Source organism: Physeter macrocephalus, chromosome 2 (genome assembly GCF_002837175.3).
Source record: "Physeter macrocephalus isolate SW-GA chromosome 2, ASM283717v5, whole genome shotgun sequence".
Taxonomy (NCBI): Eukaryota; Metazoa; Chordata; class Mammalia; order Artiodactyla; family Physeteridae; genus Physeter; species Physeter macrocephalus.
This window is the reverse complement of record NC_041215.1, coordinates 59,094,388-59,112,548: the sequence shown is the minus strand read 5'-3', so window position 1 is coordinate 59,112,548 and position 18,161 is coordinate 59,094,388. Positions and strand designations below refer to the sequence as shown.

The 18,161-nt window shown below is 37.7% G+C and overlaps 1 protein-coding gene across 4 annotated transcripts in view; it reads left to right on the top strand.

The window, feature by feature from the left end:
- The window catches only part of STAM2 (signal transducing adaptor molecule 2), a 57,725-nt gene extending 55,081 nt beyond the window's left edge, over nucleotides 1-2,644 (top strand). For all 4 annotated transcript variants that reach the window (XM_024122264.1, XM_024122261.3, XM_024122263.2 and 1 more), the window contains 2 exons: nucleotides 656-825; nucleotides 2,282-2,644. In XM_024122264.1, coding sequence (XP_023978032.1) covers nucleotides 656-825; nucleotides 2,282-2,513 — 402 coding nt within the window. In that variant the 3' untranslated portion in view covers nucleotides 2,514-2,644. The remainder of the gene's footprint in view (nucleotides 1-655; nucleotides 826-2,281) is intronic.
- The last annotated feature ends 15,517 nt before the right edge of the window (nucleotides 2,645-18,161 follow it).

The window sequence follows — 18,161 nt, the reverse complement described above, 5'->3', positions numbered from 1 at the left end:
CGCTGAGCCTGCGCGTCCGGAGCCTGTGCTGCACAACGGGAGAGGCCACAACAGTGAGAGGCCCGCGTACCGCAAAAAAAAAAAAAAGAGTACATCTCCTTTACCCATAGTTCTTCTTTCCTTTTGTCCTATCTGTCCTGCAGGCAGGATGAAGGAGGCATTGGCAGAGAGAGCCTGCACTCTGCCTTGATACCATTTATTCTTCAACTTACTCTTTTAAGTTTTATTCTTAAGAAGTTGAATAAGTCACCTGAGATGGGGGTGAAGAAGGTCATCTCTCTGATGGTAACTTGAAGTGATAACTGTGCTGCCCTTCAAGGGAGTATATAGTTTTCTGTGGCTCTTCAGCAAGACATTTTACTTAGTAATAGGCAACCTGGGTGGATTCCGACGTGCTCCTTAAAAGTACGCCACCTCCCTTCCTTTCAACCCCCTGCAAAATAAAAGAACAAGTAAGTCATAAATTTCCATATATTTGGCACTGTGATTTGGAAGCGCTCCGGTTTTTATACTAGGGTGGATAGATTGGTAGAATCAGATTCGTCCCCAAAGAAGTATAACATTTTATTTCATTTAAGTCTTTTAAAGTTTTAAATGTATTGCTAGGTAGTTGTTTGGGAGATCAGTGAGTCAACTTTTTCTCTTTGGTTAATAGACATATCCAGTTCAGCCACATGGTGCAAACTATATGGGTCAAAGTATTCACCAAGTCACTGTTGCCCAAAGTTACAGCCTTGGACCAGATCATATCGGTCCACTGAGATCACTGCCTCCAAATGTGAATTCCTCAGTGACAACACAGCCTGCCCCAACTCCGTATTTAAGGTAAGTGTTTGGGAGCTGTGTTAATTTTGTAATTATATGCATTAAATTTTCACAGATTTTCAGAATGAGAATAATTAGACCCTTCTCTTTATAATAATAGTGCCCTCTTTTGCTATTGAGATGAAGTTGTAGAACTGCCCATTCAAGATCCCATGAAATCGGAATGGTGCTGTCTTAGCTTTGCTACCCATACTGAGATGGTGCCTAGACCTGGCTTATAGTCTGGGTCCCTGGGACAAAATAAAGCTCACTGTCCCTTACAGGACCCAAGCCTGTACTTGGGTCCTGTAAGGGTATACTTAGCACGGTGCTCTAATCAGCCTAGTAAAGTAGTCCCAGACATATTTTAGGAGCATGTACTCCTAAAAATCAGAAAACTTTTGTTACTTTGACTCTTGAAGTGTGTTTGAGCTGTGGAATTTGTAGTCTAAGTTTTCATTACTAACTTCTATTCTGAAAAACATGTTTAAATCTTGCCTTCTGTTAACTTTGCTTAACCACACAAAATGTTTATTCAGTACAGTCATGTGTAATGATTTGTAAGGTCTCTTCGCACTCTTAAATTGCATGTGTATAAATTTTAGACATTATCTGGAAATTAAATAAATCTGTTGGTATTGGTGTTTAAGTTAAAATGTAAAAATTTTGTTATCCTGGGTGACACTAGGAATTAATAGAAAAACTGGACGAGTGTAGACATTAATCTTCCTATATTGAAGCAGTGTATTTGGTGCATTTAAAAATTATATATCTTTTAAAAGATATGCTATAGTAATTACAGGAACAAATGAAAGTCCTTCAATTTGGTGTGACTTTTCAACTTAGTGGGGTTTGGGGGGTTTTGTTTTGTTTTGTTTTTGTATAGTGTCAATAAGTAAACTATAGGTTAGGACTATTTTGAAGGTAGATTCAGGACCCTATGTGGATTACATGTTCTCCCTGCCTTCATTATTTTTATGTAGGGATTCAGGTTAAGCTATCCAGGGCAGCTTTGAAAGTGCCCTACCAAAGGAAAGTATAAAGAGTGGGTGAGGAATAGTGGTCTCCTCTGTGCTGATCGAGAGAAGAGGGAAGGGAGAAAATGGGCCGAGGGTGTCCTTGCGCCGGGGGTTTGTTCTCATTGCAGCTGGCCAAGGACACCAGCATCAGAAACAATCTGCATCTCCTCAAAAGATTTCTAAATGTTTTCCTTGAGAGATTTTGGAGAAAACAGAATTAGATAGGCCTTATAACCCTATATTTTATTTCTTTTTGAGTACTTTCTTCTTCCCAAATATAAAAATTACATTAACAGTGTTGGATAGCTGGCGTAGTTAAATCATAATCGGAATAGTAGAGGTATATAAACTTAAAGAGATGGAAAAGACATTTTTATTTTCTCATGATGATTGATCTCTGACCATAAGTTAGATAATGCAAAGTAAATATGGTTTTCTTTTTAAAATTTTGTTTGTAGCACTGGACAAGACACTATTTCCAATCCTACTTACATGAATCAGAACTCTCACCTTCAATCAGCTACTGGTGCAGCTGCTTATACGCAGCAAATGGGGATGTCTGTGGATCTGTCATCTCACCAGAGCACTACTTCCAGTTTGCCGCGGTCGGCAGGCTTTGCGGTGGCAGCTCCAGCTCATTCAGTTGCACAGCAGCAAACAGATTACCCTCAGCAGCAGCCTCTCCTTTAAAAACAAACGAAGCATTTTCTTGAAAGCCTTCCTAAGTGTACTACTCGACCCTTGTGATTGTAATCTGAAAATATTAAAAGAAGAAGAACATTTTTTCTCAGCTCAAAAGGCCCATGAATAAATAAAGCACAGAAACGTATTTTACTCTAATAGGCCATAAAAGGTTTTTTCATTCCCAACTTGTTTGAGGTCAAATTTTTGATGAGAGGCAGCTTCAGTTTGCTTCCAGTTAGTTTTTTTTTACTTTCAAATCTCTCTACACAAATCTGGACAACCAGTAAGTAGCCTTATGACACTAAACAACATGAGATAGGAGCGTATAAAGAAACCACCATTTACCCCTAAAATATCGTAATTGGGAGAGCACTGAAACCTTTAGTATTTTTTGTCTGCATATTTTTTTTTCAGTTTCCCACCCATCATTATTTTAAAAGGCGAACATGTTTTTGTGTACGCATTTAGCTTCCCTACATATTTCCTTTGGCTTCTTAAATAGTAGTTGTGTTTGCAGTACTGTCAGTTTTGCTCTCAGTGGTGTGTTGAGTAATAATTAGCATATAATTGTCTACAGAAACAAGAGCACTTTGGTAGGAACAAAAATGTTTTCTGTTATTATCAGTGAAGACCATGTAAATGCAGTTGTGTGATAAAGCTTTTAGCCAGTCCCCCAGTCATGCCAACAAGTGGGCTGAGGAATGCCCCACAAAACATTTCCATTCCCTGGAAAAAAAGCATTTCTTTTCCTACAAGGGTCCTTGGCATTTAGAATTGCCACTAATGACCTTTTCAAGTGATTTTGGCCATTCTCTAATGAAGGTATGGTCAGTTTTTTTGTTTGTTTTGTTTTCCTGTAGTGTGGTGTGCAGAGATGCTGCATTTCCTTTTTACAGAGTATATGTGAATTTGAGCTATGAGACATTCCTAATAATTCGATGTGATATATATACCAAGTGTGGATGATGTGTGTTTTTATTGATGTGTTGTTCTTTTAAAGAGATGATTTGAGTACCACTGGTATGCCAGACTGTTGAAAATTTTGGCCATTCCTTTCAAAAGTAATCCTGAGCCTGTGGAATAATAACAGGCAATGGCTTTATAGGGAAGCCATCAAGACAGTTTTCCTGAAGCCTATGTTTTAAGTGAGTTTATAGTGCTAATAGATTCCACATACTTTAGGAGTTAGGTAGTAAACCAATAAGGATTGTTTTCTTTCCTAAAAATTTGCACACTACTGCATCATCTGCCAACTTTTTAGATAACACAGCATGCAAATACATATGCTTACAGATACATGGTATTTAGACTGGGGAAAAACAATGGACATAAGTTTTGTTTTTAAAAAGTTAACTTGTGGGAATTCTCTGGTGGTCCAGTGGTTAGGACTCAGTGCTTTCACTGCTGGGGCCCAGGTTCGATCCCTGGTTCGGAGAACTAAGATCCCGCAAGCCGCCAAAAAAAAAAAAGTTAACTTGCATGGAAGCAAGATTTCTATATTGTTTTTTAAAGAAAGCCCTTAATCTTTCTACCAAGAATCCATTTGAAGACAGTACTCTGAAAATTTTTGTCATTTATATAGTTAGAGAAATTTGATTACAGTATGTTCCTCTTTCAAAGAAACTGTATATTAGAACAAAATAGTCTTATGTTTACTACTTGGTCTACATGTAAAGGGAAAAACAAGCAGTATTTGAAAGCCCCATTTCTGTCATTGTCTTATTTCAGGTACAAGTAACTGGAAAGAAACTTAACCTTTCATGTCTCTGTTCTGTTTTTTATCCAGTATTTTCCTTCTATGTGAATTCAATTATATACTTATAAAAAAATTCTAAAATGGCACCTTTTTTGGAAATGAATCTTCTTTAAAGAAAACAAAACAAAAAACATATACAAAGCTGCTCTTGATAATTAATGTTTGCATATATATGTATGGAAAATCTTATTTTTCCCCCCAAACAATATTTAATAACGTTATTTTAATGTTTGTGTAAATAATTCATGTATAATTGTGATCTGAGTTGTAAAAGCTTAATTCTGTGTAAGTCTTTGAAGTAGAATAAATACTGCACACCCACTAAATCGGGATCTGCCATTTAAGTTCACCTAATGTAGTTTTGTAATGATATAACATGCAACATGTATATAGTGTATATTGGCATTTATCAGTGAAATTTTATACATCCAGAAGTTTCTTCTCCCTTTTAAATTAAAAATTATTTTTGCCATACTGTAATGAATTTTGTGTTGCAGGTTGTTGATAGTATAAAAACGTTATTAAATCTGTGTACTGAGATGATATTTTTGGTGTTAATAAGAAATACAGGGTTGTTATTTTTCTTTTTCATGATCTTACGGATTGTATGTAAGACCTGTTTATAATTAAATGTTTTCTGCCAAAGGAATTGTCTAACATCAGATTTCTACATTAGGTTCATAGGTTTATATAAAAAATAAAAATAACTTCTGCTTTTTCATATTGTATCTTGGTACATTAGAAAGAATTCCTGAAATTTATAATAAAATTAATTTTCACTAATGTAGGAAAAATTTCCCCTGGATGTTAAACTATATAAAGTAGGATATATTCTTATAGTTTGGAAAATGTACGGTCTATCAATATTGTCTTGTAATTTGGTAATTTGTTTATAAAATTACCTGAACATTAAATAATTATAATATTTATCAACTAGGAGTTGATACTTGACTATGTAACAAATTTCACTGTAAATTTTTGACGATAGTTATAGTTTCATTGTCCAAATTTAAAAAAAATTGATTTAGATGTTAAAAAAATTATGGCTTAAAGATTTAAAAAGCAAGTTTTTCTTAGTAAAAATTGTAAGTGTCAAGGCCCCTGACTTCTAGGAGAGGATTTATTGAATTGTCATTATGATGAGAAAGCTGAAGTTATTTTTGTAAGTAATAAATTGTAAATAATATAGCGCCAATCTGTCATGCTTTGTTTCTGTCAAAAGGCATTTTTCTTATTTACTTACATCAGTTTTAGTAAGTAAAGGGAGGACTTAATTCTAGGGATTTGATTTTTTTGTTGTTAATTCGATTCATTTTTTTTGAAGGTTAAAGATTATTTTTTTAAAAATTTATTTTATTTATTTATTTTTGGCTGCATTGGGTCTTCATCACTGTGCTCGGGCTTTCTCTAGTTGTGGCGAGTGGGGGCTACTCTTTGTTGCAGTGCGCGGGCTTCTCATTGCGGTGGCTTCTCTTGTTGCGGAGCACAGGTTCTACGTTCGCGGGCTTCAGTAGATGTGGCGCACGGGCTTAGTTGCTCCGCGGCATGTGGGATCTTCCCAGACCAGGGCTCGAACCTGTGTCCCCTGCATTGGCAGGCGGATTCTTAACCACTGCTCCACCAGGGAAGCCCCAAGATTTATTTTTTAATAAAGCTTTCTGCAGAAGAATTATTTAATTTTACCAAGCCAAATTTGAGTTTGCATTTTTAAAAAACCTTAACTGTGTCAAAAAAAGAAATTAGATTGCTTACGTAGAGTAGTGGGATGAATAGTGTCCTCCCAAAATTCACGTTCACCCAAGAATGTCAGAATGTGACCTTATTTGGAAAAAGTCTGCAGATGGAAGTAGGTAAGGATCTTGAGATGAGATCATCCTGGATTTAGGGTGAGCTCTAAATCCAATGACAGGTGTCCTTATAAGAAGAGAAGAGACAGAGACAGCGAGCAAGTCATGTGAAGATGGAGGCATAGATCGGAATTATTCTGCCACAAGTCAAGAACTGCCTGGGGCCACCAGAGCTGAAGGAGGCAAGGAAGGATTCTTCCCTAGAGACTTCAGAGGAAACATGGCCCTGCTGACACCTTGATTTCAAATGTCTAGCCTCTAAAACTCAGAAGAAATTAATGTTTTAAGGCACTATGTTTGAGGTACTTTGTTATGGCCGCACTAGGAAACTAATTAACTTGGATAAAAGTGTACAGCAAAATTTGAATACCAAGCATTTCAAACTTTTACAAGATTGGTTAAAATTGTCACAAGAGTTCTGAGACAAATGTTTGTAGCCCAATAGCAATCTTTTATTATCTTTTCCAAACTATAATGAAATTGCATGGATAAATGAAACTAAGACCCCTGATAATCCCATAATCCCATTTTTAGTGATTTTTTTTTTAAAAAACATCTACATTTCAATTATTGCTTTCTTTATGCCAGAGGTGTTAACAAGATTGTAGCTTATGCATTTACTATTCACTCTTCTCCTCTATCTTGAGTAGTGGGTATTGAACGAAAGGAGAAATGTTCAAAGGCAAGCAGAGGAACAGAAGAAGAAACCAGAAAACTGGATTGGATATTCCACAGAAAGGCTACTGAAGAATGGAGTTGTGTTCTTATTTTATACCATTTAATATACTAATGAGGAAAAGAAAGATTTTCCAATACCTTTACAGCAAGTCAGCGACCTCTACTAATTACATGTGGTCTAGGGAGCCTGCTACCTTTAAAAAAAAATTGAGGTGAAATCATATAACATAAAATTAGCCATTCTGAAATGAACAATGAATTGCATTTAGTACATTTATAGTGTGCAGCCACCACCTCCCAAAATTAGGCCTTTTGTGTCTCTATGTTTTCACTGAGCATAAAGTTTTTGAGGTGCATCTCTACATATACCATAATATATGAGGTTCATATACCACAGTTTATTCATTCTTCTGTTCATGGATACTTGGGATGTTTCCACCTTTTTGCTGTTCTGAATAGTACTGGCATGGACATGCTTGTACATGTTATTTGAGTACCAATTTTCAATTCTGCATCTATACATAAGAGTGGAACTATTGGGTTATGTGGTAATTCTATATTTAATTTTTTGAGGATCTGCCAAACTTCCACGCCCCCACCAACAGTGCATGAGGGTTCCCATTTCTCTACATCCTCACCGACGCTTATTTCGTAGTTTTAAAAATTATAGCTCTCCTGGTGGATGTGAAGTGGTACCTCATTGTGGTTTCTATTTGTGTTTCCCTAATGATTAATAATGTTGAGCATCTTTTCTTGTGCTTGGCCATTTGTATATCTTCTTTGGAAAAATATCTCTGTGAGCCCTATGCCCATTTTTTAATTGGATTGTTTGTCTTTTGTTGTTATTGAGTTATAAGAGTTCTTTATATATTATGGATACTAGACTCTTACTATATACATGACTTAGATCTAGTTTCTTCCATTCTGTGGGTTGTCTTTTCACTTTCTTGATGACTTTTTTTAAAAAATTTTATTTATTTATTTTTGGCTGTGTTGGGTCTTCGTTTCTGTGCATGGGCTTTCTCTAGTTGCGGCAAGCGGGGGCCACTCTTCCTCGTGGTGCATGGGCCTCTCACTGTCGCGGCCTCTCTTGTTGTGGAGCACAAGCTCCAGACGCACAGGCTCAGTAGTTGTGGCTCAGGGGCCTAGTGGCTCCCTGGCCTGTGGGATCTTCCCAGACCAGGGCTCGAACCAGTGTCCCCTGCATTGGCAGGCAGATTCTCAACCACTGCGCCACCAGGGAAGCCCTTGATGATGTTTTTTGATGCACAAAAGTTTTTGATATTGATGGAGTCCATTTTATCTATTATTTTTTTGTTGCTTGTGCTTTTGGTGTCTAAGTTCATTACTAAATCCAAGCTCATGAAGATTTTCTCCTGTTTTCTTCTAAGTGTTTTATGGTTTTAGCTCTTATAATTAGGTCATTGATCCATTTTGATTTTGTTTTTGTACATGATGTGAGGTAGGACTCCCAACTTCATTCTTTTGCATATGGGTATCCAGTTGTCCCCATTTGGTGAAGAGACTGTTCTTTCACCAGCTACTTTTTGACACTGCTATAACGTACCCTAATGGTAGTCAGTTCTAGAACCTAAGTCCTCCAACTGCAATGCATCAACCACATAGCTGTATAGTTTGCAGTTCTAAGAGGTGACAGCCTTGTCCTCATCTGATCACTTCTGTCACATACCTAAAGGAGAATCAGTGCTATCTTGTCAGGATATAGCTGTCAGCGGTAAACAGGTAGCCCATGAACAGATATGTTGGGTGTCAGTGTAGAGGTGGTTTTTAGCTGTCACATAAAATTTTTTTTTCCTCAAAGTAACTTCAAACAAGTGTTGTGAAAAGTACATTGTCTAAACTTTATAAATGGGACATAGAACCCCAGACAAAAATAATCTTTATCATATTTCTTTCCTGGAAACCCTCCCCCAGGGATTTTTGCCTACATGTCTTTGGTTAGGACTGTGTCAAAAGGCTACCCTTAACGGCAAGTGAGTCTGGGAAAGTGAGTATTTTGCTTTCCAGCCTCTATATAGAGAAGGCAGGAAAGAAGATGATTAGGAATGAATGTAGAGTGAGCCATTCTATAGTATCTGCCACAGAGACAGACCTGTCCAGGTGTGTTTACAAGCTGGTGTTACTGTTTGTGTGCCTGGTAAATAAATTCAGACTCAAATTGCTCTGTTACTGTCCCATGGTCAAATAAGCTCTTGTTCAGATTCTCTAATACAAGCACACCATAGTTTTTAGTCAATAAAGGCTAGAATTAATATATTTACATCTGACTTGATTATTAAAACTGGGACATTTTTTTTTAACCTTCTCAGGAGAGACAGAGAGGTCCCTGGAAGTGGAGATGGGGGTTAAAGATTTAAGCTGCTCCTGTCAGTTCTATTTTAAAACAGATAAAAAAAAATTACAGGTTTATTAGCATTCATTAATTAATTCATATAATATCATAGCTACTATATGCTGGGGATGCTGAGAACTGAATTTCTAAGGCTGAGTTGTTTCTGGCTTCACCATGCACTAACTGGCTGTATAACATCAGATGTTGCACTTTGACTTGATTGAAAACCGTTTTCATATACATTGTCATTGAATTCTCAACACTTGTTAGAGAGGTAGGCAAAGAGGTTAAATAATCTTCACAAGGTCACACAGCTAGTTAAGTGGCAAAGTTAGGATTATGAACCGGTCTATCTGATGCTCACGCATGTGCCTTTTCCCTTTTCCCTTTTCCTTTACACTAGTTTGACTATTGCCTAGAAATGATTTGTATATTAAGGTTATCAGGTAACAGCTTCCTTTCTCACAAATCACTGAGATTGATGGGGTCCCAAAGGGCTCACATGGATATAAAATGCCTTCAGATGTGAGAATGCTCATCTAAAGAAGAGCATACAAGTGGCTGGATCTATTTACTGTGTAACTTGTAGTACAGTTAGCTCTGTCACACAGGTGGGCTGATGAGACCAGAGTTTGATGCAAACAGACTGGCTCTTTCTGAGACTCTGACAGGGTTCTGTGTTTGCTGAAAGAGTGAAATTCAAGGAATTGCTCTGAGGAAGACAGCAAATGACAACTAGTTGAGTGATTTGAACTAGGAGAGTAGTTCCGAGTTGAAGCCTGGGGACCCAGTGTCAACATACATAGGCTGGTTTCTCCAAGAACCAAAGTTGCTGAGAAAAATCATTCAACATGAGCTTGGAGTTCCGTTACATTCTCGGTAAGGGCTAAACTCTTAAGAATCATATATTAGGTAGGGTCTTAATGATCTCACCCTTGTCAGTCCTTCTAAGCTCTTCCACTTTCTCACATACATGCTAGATTCCAACCCCCAAGCCCCATATTCCTCAGGTGCTAATTTTGCTTTTTTGTGCCTGCATTTGGCCCTATTATTTTCTCTGCCTAAAATGCTTTTGATCACCTAATAAATTGTGTTTTTAAGTGTCAGCCCAAATTTCACCGATTCTGGCTTCCAGACCTTGTTGCCCTTCTGTGGGTAGCATCTTGTAACTCTCTTATGCTAGTTGCCATGTTGCATTGGAATGATCTGTCTGTGTGTCATATGGATCTGTCTCTGTGTCAGATAGTATAGTTTTACTCACCGTGCATTTCCAACCATCTTATTAATATTCCTCCATATGGAAATCAGTAAACAAGATAATAGTGCTTGCGTTCCCGGACTCCTTTGCAGCCATGGGTGACCCAATGACACGGTTTCAGTCAATGAGATATAGGTCAGAGTTCCTGGGGAGGGCTTTCTAGGATGAGAGAAACAACTTTGAAAGAAAAGGCTTTTGGCTCTTTCCCCTTCCGGCTTACAAGTCAGCTGCAATGTCAGTAGATAAAGCAACCATATTGTGACTATGAGGAAGAAAGTTATGATGGCTCAGGAAGATTACAGATACCTGGCTCTGATGGCACCTTTGAGAGCTCTACCAGTTCTAGACTCTCTTCCTCTGGACTTCCTCATATGTGAAAAAAAAAAGTCTTTATCTCTTGTCAACCCTATTTGTATAGGTTACTGTTGGTAGGGTTTTACTATTTGTATCTGAAAGCATTCCTACCCCCACTAGGTCTACAAAATCCTTCAGAACTTGGAGTTGTGTTTTACTCATTGGTGTATTCCCAGGGCCTAGTATAGGCATATAAAACATTTGTGGAATGAAGAATAAAAATTGATATAGCAGAGAGCTGCATAGCACCTCACAGTGCCTGGCATTCAATAAATGTGTGTTTTCTTCTAACTTTTCTTATCCTTGTGCTTGTTGTTTATCATAATCATTCCATTTTAACATGTGTGAAATCAAGATGTATTTTACAGTGGATAGGCATGTATTGTAGGACTTCATTTTATTCCCTCAAAGCTATTCAACCAATGATGCATCTTAAACTCCAAGTTGTCTTAGAATCCAGGGAATAGGGCATTATTTTAACTGTCAAGAGACAAAGGGGGCTAGGGTCCTAATTGTCAAGAAGGCCAATAGCTCTTAAAAAAATCTCAGTGTCTCCAGTGCTCATCGAATAATACTCATGGATGCTTCCCAAAACAGCATGCTCATTTCTCCACTCTGAGCTCAGGGACTGAAGCAGCACAGAAGCACAGTGAACATTTCTTTCTGGCTCACGGCAGGAAACAGTACATCACAGACCCTTGCTATGGGCTGGAGGAGGAGCGAGTGGTTATGAAAAACACTCAGTAAATAAAGGAGTCACCTAGAAGGTTGAAAGGTCATAGGTAATTTAGGCAGGTGACATTAATAAGAGACACAATGAGAGGATATGGGGATTAAGGAAAAATCAAATTCTATGTAATCGTCCTGACAATACTGGATATCTCCACTTCCATGTTTACATGTTTATACTTGCTGTGAACCACTGGTATAGATTCATTCATGTTCTCTGCCAACTTTGAATCTCTGTAAGCCTTTGTTCTTCACTGGGGACAGAAAAGTAGGAAAACTAGTACAGTATTTGAATATTAGTTGGAATTTAATTAACATTCAGCACCAATGAACTTTTATTTATTTTTGGCCACACCACGCAGCCTGCGGGATCTTAGTTCCCCAACCAGGGGTTGAACCCATGCCCCCGGCATTGGAAGTGCAGAGACCTAACCACTGGACTGCCAGGGAATTCCCTAATTTGAACTTTTAGAATAATGTTTCCTTTCAACGTTATAGAAAGAATTAGCATTATTTATGACAACCACCCCAAAATGGCAGAATGAAGATGATGAAGGATAGAGGTGATCAGATTTTATACCTACCTAGTTCAGTAAGTTATCCTTCAGGTGAAGGGTTATATTGTTCTTTGTAGTTTTTTACTCTCCCCCTTTCCTGGAAGAGGTTTATACATATCTGCCCATGCTCTTGACTTCTGGAGTAGTATGTCTCCATTCAGTGATTTTGGTATTGGTTGCATGTCATGCATTAGCCATTGGGATATGAGCTGATGCAGCAAATGCCCACATCTAAGCAGAAGCTTAAAGAGGCATCATGAAATTCCTGTAGCTCTCTGTTTTCTACCCTCTTCAGAGCTAGTATGTCTCAGATAGCGGCTGCTTCTTTAGCCTGGGCCTGGGAATAGGAAGACAGGAGGAACAGAGCCACTGCCTGGACCAGAACCACAGGCTCCATGGCGTTGTAATCCACTAAGATTTTAGGGTTGTTTGTTACCAAAGCAAAGACGACAAATATGACGGGTAAAAGAATAGTAAACAATTTAAATTAGCTAATAGTATCTCAGTATAATTCCCCACTTATGCGTCATCTTCACAGTAATTATATTTCAAACTTAAATTTTAAAAATTTATTTCCATTACCATCTGAATCATTTGTACCCTTTAAAATTGTACCCAGAGAATAGCATTTTCACTGGGTTTTATAGCATATAAGCTTTTTTAGGGTTAAGAAAGTGGAATTTTTTTTCCAATTTCTGAAACTATAATAATCTGTAATATCCTGAAGGTCCATGGCTTTATGTGACTTTTGAACAGATTTGCAAAGTTTGAACCAGAGCATTAGGGGAGGGGTGAGGGGAGAAGAGGTAATTCTGGAGAAATTCTTTAGAACAAGACAAAGTAGATCCTCCCAAGACAAAAACTCAGAAAATTTACATTGGGATTGTTATGACATAAATGTAAAAGGTTAATTGCACAAACCTATAAATGCAATTGAGCACATGTGCTACTGTTGTGATTTTGTATGCTCCTAGCGTGGACCCTAGACAAAGTGTGTTGTAATTTGATTTTAAAATGTGAAACCGCTGCCATCTTATGATTCTGAGCTCTGTGAGTTCTGCAAATTATGTCTTTTTTTTTTTTAACAGTGCCTCAGGATTTCAACTGTAGGAAGCACTTTTCAAAATGTATTTATTAAGTGACAGAATAAAGTTTATTAAGAGTATTTGCAGCTGAAAAAGTGATTCGGCAGCATTCAGTGTTTGAGGAAGGAAAGCAGAGTGTAATAGTGGTCATTTGCTCTTGAGCAAGTCATTCTCCTGAGCTCAGATTCCTAATTTGCTAAAAGCGTGGCTTGTTCTGGATGGTTACTAAGTTCCCTTCCAGCTATGAAATTTTAGACTTTTTAAAAATAAAATGTTATCTTGGGATCGTTTTAGATTTACAGAAAAATTGTGAAGATAGTACAGAGAGTTCTACACCTAGTTTCCCCTATAAACATCTTATGTTACTGTGGTACATCTGTTACCATTAAAATCAATATACATTATTATTAACCAAAGTCCATACTTGATTCAGATTTCCTTAGCTTTTGCCTCATGTCCTTTTTCTGTCCCAGGATCCCATCCAGGATACCACATGCCATTTAGTCATCATGTCCCCTCAGGCTCCCTTTGGCTGTGACAATTTCTTGGACTTTCCTTGTGTTTGATGACCTTGACAGTTTTGAGGAGAACCAGTCATATATTTTGTAGACTGTCCCTCAATCGAGATTTGCATGACATTTTCCTCATGATTAGACTGGGGTTATGCGTTTGTGGGAAGAAGACCCCAAAGGTAAAGTGCCTTTCTTCTCACGTGATACCAAGGGTACGTACTGTCATCCTGATCACCGTTGATGTTGATCGATCTCGAACACCTGGCTGAGGTAGTGTTTGTCAAGTTTCTCCACTTCTCCTTCCCAAGTTGCACTCTTTGGAAGAGTTACTATGTGCAGCCCATACTGAAGGAGGGGCAGCTGTGCTTTCCTCCTTGAAGGGTGGAGTATCTAATAAGAGTATTTGGAATTCTTCTGCATGGAAGGTTTGTCTCTTCTCTTCTGTTTATTTATTTAATCATTTATTTTTATCACTATGAGCTCATGGATATTTATTTTATACGTTAGGATATATTCCAATACTACTTTATTTTATTGCTCAAATTGTTCCAGCTTTGGCCTTTGGGAGCTCTTTCATTTTGCCCCTGTGCCCCTTTGATATACTCCCAATCATTTTTTTTTGTTTTTAGCACTTCTTTACTTTCTGGCACTTTAAGATGCTCCAGGCTTATGTTATATATTTCCTGCCCCACTTCTAGAATCAGCCATTTCTTCAAGGTGCCCCTTAATTAGAGAATAGTATTAGAAACCAAGACCTGGATCCTAGATGCTCTTCAAGGTGCCCCTTTATTAGAGAATAGTATTAGAAACCAAGACCTGGATCCTAGATGCTCTTCAAGGTGCCCCTTTATTAGAGAATAGTATTAGAAACCAAGACCTGGATCCTAGATGCATTTGTTGCTGCTGAGATATAGTTATTTCTAGGCCCTCAATTGAAGGCAAGAAAATATGTGTGTATACTAACCTGTGTATATACACATATCTATAAACGTTTCTATATGGAACCATCTGAATCTATATCAAGCTACCCTTGAGCTCATACCAATGTCTCTGACTCTAATCCATTACCACATGGATCACCCTAGCCTTCTCCTCTTGGTCATCTGTAACCTTCCACTCCAACAGTAGAAAATCTGGCTCCCAATACTGGCCATCTATTTACCCAATTGTCCAATTCCAGTATGTAAGTATAGTGACTTCAGAATTGTTAACCTATCCCCGTCAGGAAACAACTTTGTCAACTGCAGTACAGTGCTTATACACAGTTCCTTTTGCCTTTAGTCTTACAGACTGTACTCATTTCCAAAGTTACTTAGGCCAGCACCTTTTCCCCCACGCCCTTCAGTGAAGTTGTTTCGTATATTTATAATAATAAAAATTAAAAAAAATAATATTCTTTTGTCACATTCTGCATTCCATCTTGGAATCGCCAAACTTCCTAAATGATTATTTTTTAAAATTTGCACACATTAAAGTTCACTCTTGGTGCTGTAAAGTTCTATAGATTTTGACATGCATAGAGTGTCAAATATCCACCATTACAGTGTCATACAGAATAGTTTCACCACCCGAAAAAATCCCGTGCTTCACCTATTCAACCCTCCCCGTCTCGAACCACTGACCTGTTTACTGTCTTTATAGCTTGACTTTTTCTAGAATCGCATATAAATGTAATCATTTATGTAGCTACAAATGTAGCCTCAGACTGGCTTCTTTCACTTAGCAATATGCATTTAGGGTTTTTCCATGTCCTTTTATGGCTTGTTAGTTCATTCTTTTTTATCACTGAATGGTATTCCATTGTACGATTTACCACGTTTAAAAAAATCCATTCACCTATTGAAGGACATCCTGGTTGCTTCCAATTTGGGGCGATTATAAATAAAACTGCTATAAACATTTGCATGTTGGTTTTTGTGTGGACGTAAGCTGGACTGTTGGTGTGTTTAGCTTATTAAGAAACTGACAAACTGTCTTCCAAAGTGGCTGTACCTTTTAGCATTCCCATCATCAATGAATAAGAATTCCTGTTGCGGGCTTCCCTGGTGGCACAGTGATTAAGAATCCGCCTACCAATGCAGGGGACACAGGTTTGAGCCCTGGTCTGGGAAGATCCCACATGCCGCAGAGCAACTAAGCCCATGCACCACAACTACTGAGCCTGTGCTCTAGAGTCCGTGAGCCACAACTACTGAGCCCGTGTGCCACAACTAATGAAGCCCACACGCCTAGAGCCCGTGCTCCACAACAAGAGAAGCCACCACAATGAGAAGCCTGAGCACCACAACAAAGACCCAATGCAGCCAAAAATTAAAATAAATAAATAAAATAAATTTAAAAAAAAAAAGAATTCCTGTTGCTCCTAATCTTCACTAACAATTGGTATTGTCAATTAAAAAATTTTTTTAACCATTCTGATAAGTGTGTAGTGGTATTGTATTGCCATTTTAATTTGCATTTTCCTATTGACAAATGATGTTGGGTATCTTTTCATATGCTTATTTGCTATCCATATGCTTATTTTCTACCATCTTTGGTAAGGTGTCTGTTCAAATTTTTTTGTCCATTTATTAATTGGGTTTTCTTATTGTTGACTTTGGAGAGTTGTTTGTATATTTTGTTTACAAGTTCTTATCAGATTTGTGTCTTGCAAATGTATTCTCCCAGTCTGTGACTTATTTCATTCTCTTAACAGTCTTTCACAGAGCAGAAGTTTTTAATTTTAATAAAGCCAAACATACCAATTTTTACTTCGTTGGATCACATTTTTGGTAGTGGTGTATCTAAAACCTCATCACCAAACCCAAAGTCGTGTAGATTTTCTCCTATTTTTTCTCCTAGACATTTTAAAGTTTTGCACTTTACACTTAGATCTCTGATCTATTTTGAGTTAACTTTTTTAAAGTCTGAAGATTTTTCAAAATAGAGGCTTTGAGATAGTTCATATACCACACCATTCATCCATTTAAAGTGTACAATTCAGTGCTATTTAGTGTATTCAAAGATATGTGCAACCATCACTCTAATCAGTTTTATTAACATTTTCTTTGCCTCAAAAAGAAGACCTGTACACTTAGCTATCACCTTAATATCCCCCCAGCCCTAAGCAATCACTAATCTATTTTTAGTCTCTATAGATTTCCTTATTCTGGACATTTCATGTAAATGGAATCATACACTATATGACCTTTTGTGATTGATTTCTTTCACTTAGCTTAATATTTTCAAGGCTCATCCATATTGTAGCTTGTATCAATACTTAATTTCTTTTTATTGCCAAATAATATTCCATTGTATAGAGATACCACAGTTTGTTTATCCATTCATCAGTTGGTGGACATTTGGGTTGTTTCCACTTTTTGGCTATTATGAATAATGCTGCTATGAGCATTCTTGTACAAGTTTTTGCGTGAACATATACCTTTGTTTATCTTGGGTATATACTCAGGAGTGGAATTGCTGGGTCATTTGGTAACCTTATGTTTAACCACTCGAGTAGTTGCCAGACTGTTTTTCAAAGGAGGTGCACCATTTTACATTCCCACCAGTAGTGTATTATATTTCCAATTTCTCTATGTCCTTGCCAACACTTAGTATCTTATGTTTTCATTATAGTTATCTAGTGCATGTAAAGTGGTATCTCATGGTATGTTTTTTTTTTCTTTGGTTGGCCGCACCACGGAGCATGTGGGATCTTAGTTCCCCGACCAGGAATCGAACCCATGTCCCCTTTAGTGGAACATCAGAGTCTTTTTAAAATAATTAATTAATTAATTAATTTTTGGCTGTGTTGGGTCTTCTTTGCTGCACGCGGGCTTTCTCTAGTTGCGGCGAGCAGGGGCTGCTCTTCGTTGTGGTGCGTGGGCTTCTCATTGCAGTGGCTTCTCTTGTTGCAGAGCATGGGGTCTAGGTGCACAGGCTTCAGTGGTTGTGGCACACGGGCTTCAGTAGTTGTGGTTCGCGGGCTCTAGAGCTCAGGCTCAGTAGTTGCGGCACACAGGCTTAGTTGCTCCATGGCATGTGGGATCTTCCCAGACCAGGGCTCGAACCCGTGTCCCCTGCATTGGTAGGCGGATTCTTAACCACTGCGCCACCACAAAGTCCCGGAACATCGGAGTCTTAATCACTGGACTGCCAGGGAGATGTCCTCATGGTTTTGATTTGCATTCCCCTGAAGACTAAAAATGTCAAGCATCTTTTCATGTGCTTCTTGGACATTTGTATATCTTCTTTGGAGAAATGTCTATTTAGATTCTTCACCTATTTCAAAATTGGGTTATTTGTCTTTTTATTACCGAGTTGTAATATACATGTGTGTGTACATATATATATGTTTTTTACATACAAGTCCCTTATTACGTATATTGAATATGATTTGCAAATATTTTCTCCCATCCTGTTGTCTCTTTACTTTCTTGATATTGCCCTTTGAAGTTCAAACATTTTAAATTTTGAAGCCCAGTATACTTTTTTTTCTTTTGTTGCTTGTGCTCTTGGTATCATATCTAAGAATCCATTGCCAAAT